This window comes from Callithrix jacchus, chromosome 20, assembly GCF_049354715.1.
Source record: "Callithrix jacchus isolate 240 chromosome 20, calJac240_pri, whole genome shotgun sequence".
Classification (NCBI taxonomy): domain Eukaryota; kingdom Metazoa; phylum Chordata; class Mammalia; order Primates; family Cebidae; genus Callithrix; species Callithrix jacchus.
In genome coordinates this window covers 26871699-26885943 of record NC_133521.1, presented here as the reverse complement: position 1 = coordinate 26885943, position 14245 = coordinate 26871699, and the positions used below count along the sequence as shown (strand labels likewise).

The 14245-nt window shown below is 52.7% G+C and overlaps 3 protein-coding genes across 8 annotated transcripts in view; 2 read left to right on the top strand and 1 right to left on the bottom strand.

Annotated features, from left to right (window-relative positions):
* The window catches only part of COG8 (component of oligomeric golgi complex 8), a 21228-nt gene extending 15751 nt beyond the window's left edge, over positions 1-5477 (top strand). The window contains exons 3-5 of one of the 4 annotated variants that reach the window (XR_013530117.1): positions 419-471; positions 1243-1522; positions 4056-5477. The gene's annotated coding sequence lies outside the window, so the exon portion shown is untranslated. Of the gene's footprint in view, positions 1-418; positions 472-1242 lie in introns of all 4 variants that reach the window. The other 3 variants (XR_004737228.3, XR_013530116.1, XR_013530115.1) reach the window with 3 other exon arrangements.
* On the bottom strand, positions 1555-14245 carry VPS4A (vacuolar protein sorting 4 homolog A). Of its 2 annotated transcripts, none has more exons than XM_002761107.7 (11): positions 14063-14245; positions 9471-9582; positions 9237-9384; positions 7576-7637; positions 7351-7470; positions 6773-6929; positions 6031-6179; positions 5552-5633; positions 4376-4595; positions 2969-3109; positions 1555-2361 (listed from the first exon to the last, which is right to left on the bottom strand). In XM_002761107.7, the coding sequence occupies exons 1-11, from the start codon at positions 14081-14083 to the stop codon at positions 2260-2262; spliced, it is 1314 nt and encodes a 437-aa protein (XP_002761153.1). In that variant the 5' UTR covers positions 14084-14245; the 3' UTR covers positions 1555-2259. The 2 variants fall into 2 exon arrangements, with proteins under 2 accessions (XP_002761153.1, XP_008984392.1); XM_008986144.5 differs by having other exon boundaries at positions 7576-7634.
* LOC144580524 (uncharacterized) overlaps positions 13482-14245 on the top strand; it is a 79906-nt gene continuing 79142 nt past the window's right edge. For both annotated transcript variants that reach the window (XR_013530118.1, XM_078357590.1), the window contains exon 1: positions 13482-14058. Coding sequence is in view for 1 of the 2 variants with exons in the window: in XM_078357590.1 (XP_078213716.1) it covers positions 13608-14058 (451 nt within the window). In the remaining variant the exon portion in view is untranslated. The remainder of the gene's footprint in view (positions 14059-14245) is intronic.

Here is a 14245-nt window from a genome sequence, read left to right as displayed (position 1 = left end):
GAGGTTAACGCCTTTGTGGTAGACATCGGTAGTAGCAGATAAAATCTCTCTCACTTGAGGCAGAAGGCACTCACAAAAACCGCATAGACATGTCAGCATTGTGAGCTAATCAGAGTTTTAGAAATCAGCTTCCACAGTGAAAGCCAATGTAGGCAGAAGGTTTAGAACAGAATCCTCAGGTACAAAAGAGAATTTCAGAGCATTCCAGGGAGGAAACTCTGCACATGTTGGCCTGTTTTGTGTTGATGGCCGGTTGTGTGCTGGCAGCCAGAGTCTGAGGTCACTGTCAGTCCAAGGTTCAGCATCACTGGTTCCTGTCGCTGGTCGTGGAGAGAGACAAGTGGAAAGGCAGGTGTCTGCACGCTCTTAACTAGAGCCCAGACAGACAATAGCCGCACTAACCTTTCTTAACCCCTAGGACTTGCCAAGGTGTTTAAGCAGTAGGAATGAGGAAACAACCTTCTGATTCAAGTAAGTGTAGTAACTGGAAGTAAAAACTTGTAAGCTCACTAAAGTGAAGCTAAACAGACAGTTCACATCCTGGGAACTGAGGGCACATAACCAAGAACTTAGATGAGTAGTACCCCCTAGCCACGAAGACCCCAGCTTCAGCAGCTGTTTAAGTGTTACCTGCAGGTCAGACTGCTGTTACTTCAGGTGACATCAGGGACGGAGGGGGTGACCCACCAGCACTGGAGCCAAGCCTTGCAGCTACTGATCCAAAGTTAGCTTCAGCAGAGGCTCCGAAGCAGAGCAAAGAAACATCCCAGTGCAAGGCCAGTGAGCCAAGATTTGGCCATGTAATCAGTTCTGACCTAACCAGGTTTGAAAAGTAGAGGAACAGTACTGGCTTTTGGAGAGGGAAGACTGGAACAGACCCTTTTACTAGGCACATTCTTTCTATATGAATGTGCCTTGCCTTTGGTCTGTTCATATGCGTGGGATAAACATAGGATAGTCTCTGCAGCTTCACTGCCTGCCAGACACGTGTCCAGGGCTGCCAGCTCTGGGCGCTTGGTGTCTGTCAGGGGTCACAAACTGAATTGGCCACAGGGGCTATCTGGGCAGGCAACACAGATGAGTGGGGATGGGTGACCCCTTCTGCACAGAGAAGCCCTTAGTCGGTGGCAGCTGACAGGCTGCCCCATGAGGTCTCAGGCCCAACATTACCTAATTTAATCTTCTAGCAGTCAGAATTCTGAATTTTTATGTCAATTCTCAACTTTTAAATGTTTGCGGCAGACTAAACCAAAGACAGCTGCAGGACGCGTCTGGCACACAGGGCTCCCGGTTTGCAGTCTCTGATCTGCAGGCTGAAAAATGGCAAGAACTATCCGGGTCCCACAGACACCCCCAGCCAAAATTGTGAGGCCTTAAAGGGGAGGATGCCTTACACACCTGACTGGAGAACAGGCCTGAGAATGAGCGTTCCTGCTTCCTACTCTACTTTAGAGGAGACAGCAGAGAGGAAACCAGAGAGGTCTTTAATTGGAAGCAAGAGTTGCCCTTCAAAGAGTCCCAGGTAAGAGTCAAAGATGAGATCACTCCAGTGGCTCAAGAAGGGAGAAGGATTTATTAGACTATTTCCAGGATAGGGACCCAGGGCAGTGGCTGGGTTCAGTATTCTCACACTCAGAGGAAGAAAAGGCAGTGGTGAACACCCGCCTGACTGCCTTCCCCTGATATAAATGAAACCATCTCCTCCCCCAAGGAAGATACAGCCATGGATGTGAACCTAGGAGGGTGGGAATGGCTTCTCTCACTCTCTGTCTTTGAGGCTGGGGCTGCAGGGACATCAGCCAGTCTGCTCTCAAGGAGCAAAACGGGTGTAAAAGGAGCGGCGCTGGAGCTTGACCAGCTGTCTAGAAGTCTGGGTAACCCTGCAGCATGGCTGCTCCCACTCCTTGATGCTTCCAGGTGATTTTATCTTTATTTATAAACAAGACAAAAATCCAAGCAGCATTAATTTAGGGGAACAAAAGATGGGAGGAAAAAGGGGGGCAGAAGGAGCCTGGTGAGCATCCAGGAGAGGAGGAAGTAGGAAGAGCCAGTGTCCACCATGTGCCCCAGGGTGGCAGAATGTCTCTGCAGCTGCAAAGCCCTTCTTTCCAGCTCCCTGGTGGGTGGCCAGACAGTAGAGGGAACTCTGTAGTGACTTTGGGACAAGCCCTGGAGCCCTGTCTGGCTGCTGACATGGGAAGTGCCTGGATTTGCCCTAATCAACCTCCCACCTTTACCATCACCCAAGTGAAGCAGCTTTTAACTCTCCTGGCCAAAGTCCTCTGAGAATTTCTTCACTTTCAGGAGGTCGTCTGCATTCACTGTGGGCCGGGTGGTAGCCAGAGACCGAAGCATGTCCGACTGCAAAGGCAAGAGCATGCAACTGAGCAGGCAGCAGGCTCCAGGTCGCCAACTTCCCCACATCACACCATGCAGCTGAGGGTGGGAAGAGGCCTGCCTCTGAGGCCATCTCAGCAGCCAAGCTCCCTCCAGAGGCCCGCTTGAGTGTACCTATGGCAGGGACCCTCAAGGCAGCTCAGATCATTTTCAGATGGGCCTCCTCCTGATCTGAGAATCTAAGTTCCATCATGTCATAACTCCCCTTAGGAGCTTGGTTTTTTTCTTTTTGAGACATCTCACACAGGCTGGAGTGCAAGGCGCAATCTTGGTTCACTGCAACCTCTGCCTCCTGGGTTCAAGCAATTCTACATCAGCCTCCCGACTAGCTGGGATTACTTAGCCACCCGGCTAAGTTTTGTATTTTTACTAGAAATAGGGTTTCACCATATTGGCCAGGCTAGTCTTGAACTCCTGACCTGTGATGCCCCTGTCTCAGACTCCCAAAGTGCTGGGATTACAGGCATAAACCACCATGCCCAGCCTGGAGACTACTTTTATTCTGGACCCAAGACCCCAATTTTCTCGGCTGTGTGCTGCAACACATTCTCCCAGCTGGTCACTTACTTACCATGCAAACTACAGGCTCTAAGAGTTTGTCCCCAGGAACATCCATCCAAGTCATCTCCATGGCCCCTGGGTCCCCTGGTGAGCATGGCGTCAGGAGGTCGTCGATCATCATGCTGGGATTGGTGCGGGAGGGACCGCAGACCTGAAACCAAACAGCTCTGATTGGCTGGAGCAGCTGCCCCTCAGTGTCAGAGGGGCTGGACCTCTCCAGTCTCTAAGGAGGTCTTTAAGAGAAGGCCCTCTGGGTCCCCAGCATCTGAGAAGGGGTGCCTTCAGAACTTAAACCGGGTGGTCCCAGTGACTCATGATTTGCATGCAATTCCAGCAACCTGAAACCCCAATGCCTTGATGTCTTCCTCATTAACACTGTCACGTCTCGCCAGGAATGCAGTGACATTAAAAGTGATATGGTTTGATGATGCCCCCACATGCATCTGAACTTGGATTGTACCTCCCAGAATTCCCACATGCCGGAGGGATACAGGAGGAGATAATTGAATAAAAGGGGCTGGTCTTTCCCATGCTACTCTTGTGATAGTAAGCCTCAAGAGAGCTGATGGGTTTATCAGGGGTTTCTGCTTTTGCTGTTTCCTCATTTTCTCGCACCACCATGTAAAAAGTGCCTTTTGATTCTGAGGCCTCCCCAGCCATGTGGAACTGTAAGTCCAATTAAAGCTTTTGCTTCCCAGCCTCAGGTATGTCTTTATGAGCAGCATGAAAATGGACTAATACAAAGTGGTTTTCCAACTGCAGTCTGCTGCCTTGACAAAACGTTCCCCCCAGTGTCTACAAGGCTCATTCTCTCACCCTTTACCTCCTGTCTCAAGCATCACCCCAATACCACCTGCCGTTCCCTCCACACTCCAGACCCCTCTCTCTTCTGACACTGCCCCCTCCCCATTCCCCTCTGAGAAACTCCACTGTGTTGTCTCCCGGCCAAGAACAGAGGGTCCTGGAGGGTGGAGTTTTTGTCTACTGGTAGCTCATGTCCTCCCAGCAGTTAGGACAGTGCCAGTCCTAACTGGCTTGGGAGGACCCAGAGCACACACTCAGCAGAGATCTGCTAAACAAATGGATGCATCTTGCAGGTCATATTATATTCAACACTTTTCTAAACACTGACTTGGTGTTCGCCCCGCACAAGAGTACACAGTGCTGATGGAGGAGGCTACAGCAAGGTTAAAACAGGAAAGAGGCCCTGTCCTTTCAACACACCCTGAGGTGGCCACACTCCAGAAGGTCTACAGGGAGGGGACGGGGGATGCAGCCCCCATGGTACTTGCCCTCAACTCTCTAGGAGGCCTCAGAGACTGTGTCACCCGAGCAGCTGGGGAACAGGACCAGGGGCTCAACAAAAAGCCCAACATCCTGGTGTTGCCATGATGTTTTCTCAGTAGGCCGCACTCACCTTTTTGAAGTGTGTGGCTGACTGCACCTTCCTCACAGGCTGCATGAGGGAGTCCCGCACAATGATGCTGATGTCCGCGCCCGAGTAGCCTTCGGTCTTGCGGGCCAGCTCATGGATGTTTGCATCTGTGAGGTTGTGGGGGGTGCTCCCCAGATGCAACCGGAACATCTGGGCACGTGCAGCTTCCTCTGGCAGTGGGATGTAAATTCGCTTCTCAAACCTAAAGAGCCCAGCACATGGCAGGAGTTGAGAGTGGATGATGGAATGGTATTCACGGAAGGGGAGGTATGGTGCGAAGATGAAACACTCAACAGAGATCTGCTGAACAAATGGATGCATCTTGCAGGTCATATTATATCCAACACTTTTCTAAACACTGACTTGATGTCCGCCCAGCACAAGAGCACACAGTGCTGATGGAGGAGGCTACAGCAAGGTTAAAAGACAGGAGAGGCCCTGTCCTCTTTCACACACCCTGAGATGGCCACACTCCAGAAGGTCTGCAGGGAGGGGACAGTGGATGTAGCCCACTCTGCTCATTTGAGTGAAACGAACGCACTTCATGGGCCAGTGATGCTGGTGGCACATCTCTCAACAAGTTGGCCTCTCAAAGGGCTCTGCTTGGCAGGCACACGGGAAGAAGGGCCAGGCTGTACCCGGGCTGCCAGCAGCAGACAGACCATGACAGTGGTGGTGAAGAGGGAATTAAATAATAGTAGTAGTCTGTAATTGCTGCATAATAAAGGTTACTGTGTTGTGTTCAATAGAAAACCTAACTTAGGTATTCTCCCCACATTCTCAGCAAAGTTCCCAGGCATCTCAAGACAAGACTCTGGTCTTTCTTGCTGACCAGCTGCAAGGCCACAGGGCAAGGTAACACCTGAAGAATGTACAATGTGTTTCTTAAAATGCTATTTTTCAAATGTAACACATCACAAAACATGTTACAAATTAACTTCTTTGTTCTGGCTTCTATAAACCTGTTAGCTGCTATGTTATCCTGGATGTATAAAAAGTGGCCCATTTTCTTTGTCCTTTGCTCAGTTTTTCGGATGCCAGTCCACTGAGCTGGTTCACCTAAATAAACTTCCTGTTGCACCCATTGGTCTCTCTGGTCTGTTATCTGCAACTGTGGGAGGAGGCCTTCAGCCCTGGCAGCTCCCGGGGAAGACTCACCTCCTCCTGATGGCTGAATCCAACACCCATGGGATGTTCGTGGCTCCGAGAACCAGAGTCCCATCATTGTTATTTCCCACCCCTGTGGAGAAAGGGAGACAGAGATGCAGACTGGACACCTGCATGGGTCAGTCAAAACCTGGGGACAGACCCTGTGGGCTTTGTGTGTCAGCATTGAAGCCATCCCTGCGCCATTCACCACTGGCGGGGTCCCAAGTGAGATTAAACCATGTCCTGGTCTGGCTTTGCCAGGTGAGGAGGCCTACGGCACTGCCTGTGACAGAAGGGGTAGAGTGGCCAGCTTGGCAGAGGCCTCAGGCGCCTCTTGGGAATGGAAGTCCACCTGTGGCCTGAGAAGCTGGAGCTGGGGATGCCTCTCCCCAGCTGAGGACAAGAAAATGCAGCTGCAGATCAGAACAAACCCCGGGGTTGGCTTTAGGTGCAACGAGAACCAAGGGGGCGCAGCGCCTGGCACATACCCTGCATCTGGACCAAAAACTCCGTTTTGATCCTCCGGGCAGCCTCACTCTCATTTTCATTTCGGGATCCACAGAGGGAATCCACCTCATCGATGAAGATGATGGAGGGCTTGTGCTGCCTGGCCAGCTCAAACAGGTTCTTGACCAGCCTGTGAAGGTGAGAAAGGGGATGAGGATGGGATGCTCCTGTCCCTGCCCTCCTGGGCTCCCAGCACTTCCCTTTCCTCACCCTTTCCACAGGGAAGCGCAGGCCACGTTCCTGCCAGAATTGCAGAAACATGGTGACAAGCCCTTGGGCGGCATTGCGCCAGGAGGAGAAGCATGCCTAAGCATGCCTTGGCGCCACCCCCAAACGCGGAGCCTCAATCCTGGGAGCCCCATGTGTGGCTCTGCACTCGGGACCCCCTTCCTTGAAGCCCGTCTCATCACATGCAAAACAGGAGTCAGTGTGGGGAACAGTGACCCCTACACACTGCCCCAACAGGGACTGCCACACAGACCCCCAAAAATATCGCTTCCTCTCCCCTCCCTTCTGGAGCACTTCACTTCTCTCAGGTCCCTTCTGCCTTCACCTGTCTTTGTTGGGACAATGTCCCAGCCAATAAACTAGTGACACACTGCTCCTGGGTTCCCGCCCTGAAGAGCAAACCGTTCCTCTGGCAGTTGACTCCACGGGGCCGGGCTGCTGGGCCACTAGCAGTGCTGGGGATGCTGGCAGAGCATGGCCTGGTGGCCAACTTACTTCTCACTCTCCCCGAGCCACTTGGACATCAGATCTGAGGAGGACACGGAGAAGAAGGTGGAGTTGTTGGCCTCTGTTGCCACGGCTTTGGCCAGGTAGGATTTCCCTGTGCCAGGTGGTCCAAACAGCAGAATCCCCCGCCAAGGGGTGCGCTTGCCTGCAAGAGAGAATCCACGGAAGTGAGGCTTCCTGACTGGGGGAAGGAACAGGAAAAGCAGAGGGTCTTGAGTCCTGTACATACAGTAAGAGAGCAGGTGTTCTGTGAAATGATGGATTCTAGGTACGAACGAGTGACAGGAGCTACGTTCCCTGCTATGCCCTGTGCTGTGACCCCATGACCTTGCACAGTGACACTGGCTGACACTGCTTCCTGATCCTGCCCACTCTGTGGGGTGACTATCATTGCAGAGCTCCAGCCACAGCAGTGTTGTGGACATTAGCGAGGAGCCAGGCATGACCCTCTGCAGGGTCAGGGAGTGGAGCTGCCCCCTCTGAGTGCCTCCGAGTGCCAGCCCTCTGCTGGCTCCTGCAGAAGCCTGGAATTTTTACAGAGGGGCTTGAAATTGCTCAGTTCTCACCTGTGAACAAGTGTGGGAATTTGATTGGCAAAATGACAGCTTCTTTGAGGGCCTCCTTGGCCCCCTCCAGCCCGGCCACATCATTCCACCGTATGTTGGGCTTCTCCATCACAACAGCACCTGCGAGAAAGAGGCCGACCCGGGCCCAGCCAAGGGGCATCAGCCAACCTGGTAATGGACCCACTGCCATCCCCTGTCGTTGTCACAGGGCTGCAAGTCACTTACCCATCAGCTGTTCTTGCAGTTTCTTTTTCTCTGGATTATCCCCTTCACTGTCACTATCACTGCTGGGAGAGGAGATGGAAAGTCACAAGCTGGCCCTTCAGCCTGGAGCACCGAGGCACTCCCAGCGAGCCCAGGCTCCGCTGCCCGCACACTGGTAAAGGACTGAAGCCTTCCTGGCTTAACAGTGCTGTGTGACCTGAAAGCAGGTACCTCAGGGACATCTGAGCTGATGCTCTCAGCAGCTCACCTCAGGACCCCCCCAGCAAACACTCCTATAACCCACCCTGTTTTTTCACAGAGGGAATGGGAATCGGGATGTTGGCCCTCTCCTGAAGGCCTTTAAGGGAAATGTGCTTTGGCTCAACTTAAAGAGTGGCCCAGGCCCGGTGCAGTGGCTCACACCTGTAATCCCAGCACTCTGGGAGGCCAAGGCGGGAGGATTGCTTAAGCCCAAGAGTTTGAAACCAGCCTGGAAACAGTGAGATCCTGTCTCTTCAAAAAGCACAAAGTTAGGCAGGTGTGGTGGCGCACACCTATGGTGTGCTAGCTACTTGGGAGGCAGAGGTTGCAGTGAACCAAGATTGCACAACTGCACTCCAGCCTGGGCAACACAGTAAAGCACTATCTTAAACAAACAAAAATAAAGCAGCCAGTCAAGCAGTGTAGCTGCCAGAAGCTTTTTGTAGAGACTCATGGACAGCATGTGGCCCCGACTCCAAAGCGGCCACTGCTGGAGGACAGAGAAGGCAAAACTGAAATGGAAATGAACCAGTGGGAGAACGCAGCCACTGCTGTCACCCCAGGGCCACTTCCTCTCCGGATAGAATTTGTCATCCTCAAAACTTTAATCCTCCCTGGAGATCCCTGGCCTCCACCCCTGCCTCGCCAGGCCTCTCCCTCTGGGGATGGGAACGTGATGTGGACCCTCCATCCAGGAGGCCTTGCCTCTGGTGAGGCAGCTGACACCACCTGCCCTTCTCCTGCCTGGGGGTCCCCCTCACCTCCCCTCCCACATCTCCAAGACACCACTAGCATTTGTGTTCAGATGACTGGGATCACTGGTGGGTTAACCCCGGAACTGAGGTGAGAGGCTGCGGAGAAGAATACCCTGGCTGGGCAATCAAGGTCACCTGCCCTGCATGGGGGTCCAGGCTCCATTCTGTGCCAGCTCTGAGACCTTGGCAGGGCTCGAAACCTGAGCCAGCACCCCACCTGTCAGAGGCAGGTGACACTCTGAGTCACAGTACCAGGCACTGCACACACTCGTGTGCCAAGCTCCAAGGGCACTGCCCACATCTCACTGCTCCCTACTGGGCAATGCTAAGAGGAGAGTCCCACGACCTTCCCCCTTCCAAGATGGGGAGACGGGAGGCACATGGGATCCAGGCATTAGGCTGGGAGGTGATAGAGCTAGGGACCCCCCTGAGAGGCTCTGCCGTCTGCACCAAGTTCCCCACCTCCCCATGGCTTTTGAGTCAGATCCAATGAGACAGTGGACACAGAAGTGTTCTGGCCCATGCTCCCTGAAAGCAGCTGCTGGCACTGTCATCACTGCACTATGAGGACCATTCCGACAGGGAAGTTTGAGGCAGTGTGAGCCACAAAAGACAGGGACCCATAAGGAGGACACAGGTGCCTGGGCGGATGCTGCGCACGCTCACCCCTTGCCCTCACTCTGGTTCTCTTTGACTGGCTTCTTGCCGTGCTTCTCTTTATTTCGCAAATAATCCTTCAGCTTCTCGGCCCGGTCTAGGTACTGCACGCACTTGGCTCGAATGCTCTCCTTGGCCTTGTCGCTGTGGGCCTCATCTGTGAAGGGGAACAGAGGGGCCTCTGTAAGCCTTGTGTGCCGCCCTCCCTTTGGAGCCGCAGCCTGGGGACCCCACGCGACTCACACTTGATGGCGTGGAGGAAGTACTCCACTGCATGCTGGTACAGCCGCAGTGCCTCCTCGTAGTTCTTGGCTTTGTCCTCTTCTGTGGCTTTCGTCACCAGATCAATGGCTTTCTGGAAAGGCAAAACAAAAGGCTCAGTGCTTCCTCGGAGACGTGGAAAGTCCCTGTGGTCACAGGCATGGGGATATGACATGACGAGGGACACCGCTGGACCTGTGCATTTATTGCTTGCGGGCCGTCTTCAATATGTTGGCCTACTTTTCCAACACCAGCTACAAAGGCCTTCAAAGGCGGCTTTAAAAGCCGGGCAGCCGTCTTCACAATAAGCTCAGATGGTTAAAAGCCATGCTCTGGATTTCAGCAAGTGGAAACCTGACCTAATATCTCAAGTCAGGGCTCAAAGGGCAAGTTCACAGGACTTTCTATTCTGCTGCCTCAAGGGAAAGAGAAACAGACCTGAGCTGAGAGCCTGGCAGAAAGGACACGCAGGACTAAGTGACTGCTGGTTGGTTTAGCAAGGCCAGAAACTGCCCCCAGCCTTAGGCCCAGAGAACAGCCAGACAGAAGGAAAGTCCGGCCCGGACCTGGAGTTTCCACGGGATACACTGAAAGGCCTCTCCTCCTCCTCCTGCTCCAGGCAGCTTGCTTTTCCAGGGCTGCAGAGAGCAGATGGTTTCCTTCACTGTCTAAAGTGACACCCTGGGAAGGGACGCTTACACACAAGGCTCCGCACATCAGCAGCTCCAGTAAGAAAAGTACTTGCTTGCTCCCTCCTGACAACAGAAGGGAACTGTGTCCCTCTGGAACCTTCTAAGAGGTGTGAAACCACTGTGAGAGTCAGTGTCTTTGGGAATCTCACAAATCCCGTAGGCCAGTGCCCTAGGCTGAACTCAAAGCACCTACATGGTTTCATGATTTTTATTTTATCTTTTTTGAGACAGACTCTCTCTCTGTCGCCCAGGCAGAGTGCAGTGGTGCAATCTCAGCTCACTGCAACCTCAAGCTCCCTGGTTCAAGTGGTTCTCCTGCCTCAGCCTCCCCAGTAGCTGGGATTACAGGCACGTGCCACCATGCCCGGCTAATTTTTGTATTTTTTTTTGGAGACAGAGTCTTGCTCTGTCACCCAGGCTGGAGTACAGTGGCATGATCTAAGCTCACTGCAGCCTCCACCTCCCAGCTTCAAGCCATTATCTTGCCTCAGCCTCCTGAGTAGCTGGGACTACAGGCATGTGCCACCACGCCTGGCTAATTTTTTATATCTTTAGTGGAGACGGGGTTTCACCATGTTAGTCAGGATGGCCTTGATCTCCTGACCTTGTGATCCACCCGCCTCAGCCTCCCAAGTGCTGGGATTACAGGCATGAGCCGCCGTGCCCAGCCAATTAAGCACCTACATGGTTTGAAAGCCTGGTTTTAAAAACCACAGCTTCACCAACCCCTGCAGGAAGCATGACCAGAATTCTCCTCCTCAGATCCGGCACCAGTTACCAGGCAGACAATCCCACCGCAAACCCACAGTTCCAGGCACAGCAAACAATAAACGTCCTGACCGGCTCTTGGCAGGGCCAGGGCATTTGTTCAGCCCTCTCTCATCTGCAAGGAATAAGTCTCTGAAAGAAACACACAGACAGCTCAACAAAATAGACAGGCGGGGGGAAGCTGGACCAGGCTGATGTGAAATGAACTTAGCGGACAGACGAGATAAGAGGGGTGAGTGCTGGCCATTGCCTTCAAGCCTCTGCTCCCTCTACTACCTACAAAGAATGGCCAGGAGCTCAAACCTTCTTGGAAATGAGCTTAGGCACAGTCTACCTTTGTCTGTCCTCGTGACGCTTCTCCAGATGAGACAGGAAGGCAGCACTCCTCTCCCTGGTGGCTTCCCTTCTCCAGAACAAACACCCCCAGTTCCTCAGACTTTCATTCACTGTAGCTTCATGCTTGGGTCTGTCCTCAGAACAACACTCAAGGTGTTCTGTGTCCCACAAGGAGCAGCACAGACCCATCCCCTACCTCCTTCTGGAAACTAGTAATATACCTAAGAGTGAACTGGGGCTGGCTGGGCATGGTGGCTCACGCTGGTAATCCCAGCATTTTGGGAGGTCGAGGCAGACAGATCATGAGGTCAAGAAATGAAGACTATCCTCTCTTCTGCCTGGTTATATAAGTTAAAAAAAAAAAAAAAAAAAAAGACCATCCCGGCCAACATGGTGAAACCCTGTCTTTACTAAAAATACAAAAATTAGCTGGACGTGGTGGCCACCCCTGTAGTCCCAGCTACTCAGGAGGCAGAGGCAGAAGAATTGCTTGAACCCAATAGGCAGAGGCTGCAGTGAGCCAAGATCGCACCACTGCACTCCAGCCTGGCAACAGAGCAAGACTCCATCTCAAAAAAAGAAAAGAGTGCACTTGACTTTTCTGGCAACCATATCCAGTTTTTCACACAGAGGTGGTCTGAGTTTCAATGGAGAGAAATAGTTTTGCAGAACACAAGGGTAAGGTGACTAACTGCCAGCGCTGCCACATCTCTAGTAACACGTATGGCAAAAAATGAGGATGAAAGAAAAGGGCTGGCAAATGCTTTCTGTAAAGGACCAGATGGTAAATAATTTAGGTTTTGCTGGCCAGACATTTCTGTAGCAAAGACTTGACTCTACCCTGGTGGCACAAAAGCAGCCATAGACAGTATATAATAAACGAACAGGGATGTGTTGCAATAAAACTTTATTTATAGACCCTGAAATGTGAATTTCATAGGATTTTCATGTGTCATGAAATTTTTTTTCAAGCCATTTAAAAAATGTAAAAACCTATGACTTTATGATAAGTCATAATGAAAGAAGCCAGCCACAAAGGACCACATACTGTATGACTCCATTTATATAAACTGCCCAGAATAGGCAAACCCACAGAGAAACAAAGTAGATGAGTGGTTGCCCAGGGCTGGGAGAGATAGAGGAATTTGGGGGTGAGGAGTTTCTTTTGGGGGTGATGAAAATGTTGTAAAAAGTGATTGTGGTGATGGTCACACAACCATGAATATACTAAAAGCACTAAATTACACACTTTAAATGGGTGAGTTGTGTCAGGCACAGTGGCTCACAGCTGTAATCCCAGCACTTTGGGAGGCCGAGGTGGGCAGATCACTTGAAGTCAGGAGTTCAAAACCAGCCTGGTCAACATGGTGAAACCCCATCTCTACTAAAAATACAAAAAAAAAAAAAAAAAAAAAAAAAAAAACCAACCAGTTGGGTATGGTGGCAGGTGCCTATAATCCCAGCTACTTGGGAGGCAGAGTCAGGAGAATTGCTTGAACCCGGGAGGTGGAGGTTCCAGTGAGCTGAGACTGAGCCACTGCACTCCAGCCTGGGTGACAGAATGAGACTGTCTCAAAAAATAATTAATTAAAAAAAAAAACGAGTGAGCTACATGGTATGCAAGTTATACCTCAATAAAGCTGTGTTTAAAACTGTGAAAAACATTCTTGGTTCACGGGCCATAAAAAACCTGCCTAGGCAGACGAGATCTGCGGCTTCTGCTGGTGGATGGTGGGGTCTGGCTATGGACTCCATCTAATTCCTAGCCTGGTACCCCAACTCATTCCATGTCTGCTCCCACTTCCGCCCTCCATCTAATTCCTAGCCTGGTACCCCAACTCATTCCATATCTGCTCCCACTTCTGCCCTCCTCCACCTCCAGGTCTCTGAATGCTACCTGTCCTCTGATGCCCCTTCTTCCATGAAGTCTTGCCTAACTCTCCTAGGCATGTTGTTGGCGGTCACTTAATGGACACCTACTATGTGCTAGACTATGTACGTTACTAGACTAGGTGCTAGACTATGCACCTACTATGTGCGTTAAGAATGCTTTTCCATAATTATTCAATTTAAAGCCATCATCACAACAACCTAGAGGGCATTACCCCATTTTACAGACGAGGAAACTTGAGACCCGAAGATCAAAAAAAACTAGCTCAAGGTCACTTGCTGGTGAGTGGCAGAGCTGAGATTCAAACTCCGGGCTGAGGCCTGAGCATGTTGATCTGTTCTGTACCCGAAGGACTGACAGCACCTACAGGGCGGGTCAGTCGTTGACCCAGGTGGCGCCACCCCAGTACCAACCTGCAGGAGCTAAGAATGAATGAAGGGTCGCTGGCAGAGAAGAGGAAGTCGGACATTGGAGAAGGGGCCAGGCCTTGTTCGACTCGGGGCCGAGGGGCTTCCAGGACCCGGGACAGGAGAGGAGGGAGCGAACATCGCTGAGCGCACAGCTCGACCCCGGGCCGAGCTTCCCGAGGGTGCCGGTGGGGCCCAGGTGAGGCTGATCCTCACGGCGATACCGGGGCGCCGGCTAAACGAAGAGGCCCTGGGGCCGGGCCAGTCGGGCAGGGGTGGGGGGCTTGCGGGTGGAGACGCCACCCGGCTCCGAGCGCGTGGAAACAGACACGGGCGGAAGCGGCGAGGGGGTGGCCAGGGCGGGGTCTCGAGGCCGCGGCTAGGAGGCGCCCACCTGACCACCCGCCCGCCGCCCGGCTCCGCGGCCAGCAGGCCCCGCCGCCTTCGGCCTCCGCAGTCGAGCCGGGCCGCACCAGGTACCTGGAGGGTTGTCGTTGTCATTTCATCTCCTGGGTCCGCCCCACACCCGCGGCGCTGCTTGCGGCCTCGGTTCGGCCCCGGGGAGCCGATATACTGGGTCCGGCGCGGGGAGCCCGGCGGTGGGCTCAGAGCGCCGAGCGTGGGTAGGGCGGCCGCTCGCAGCGGGAGCTGAGTCCGAGGGCC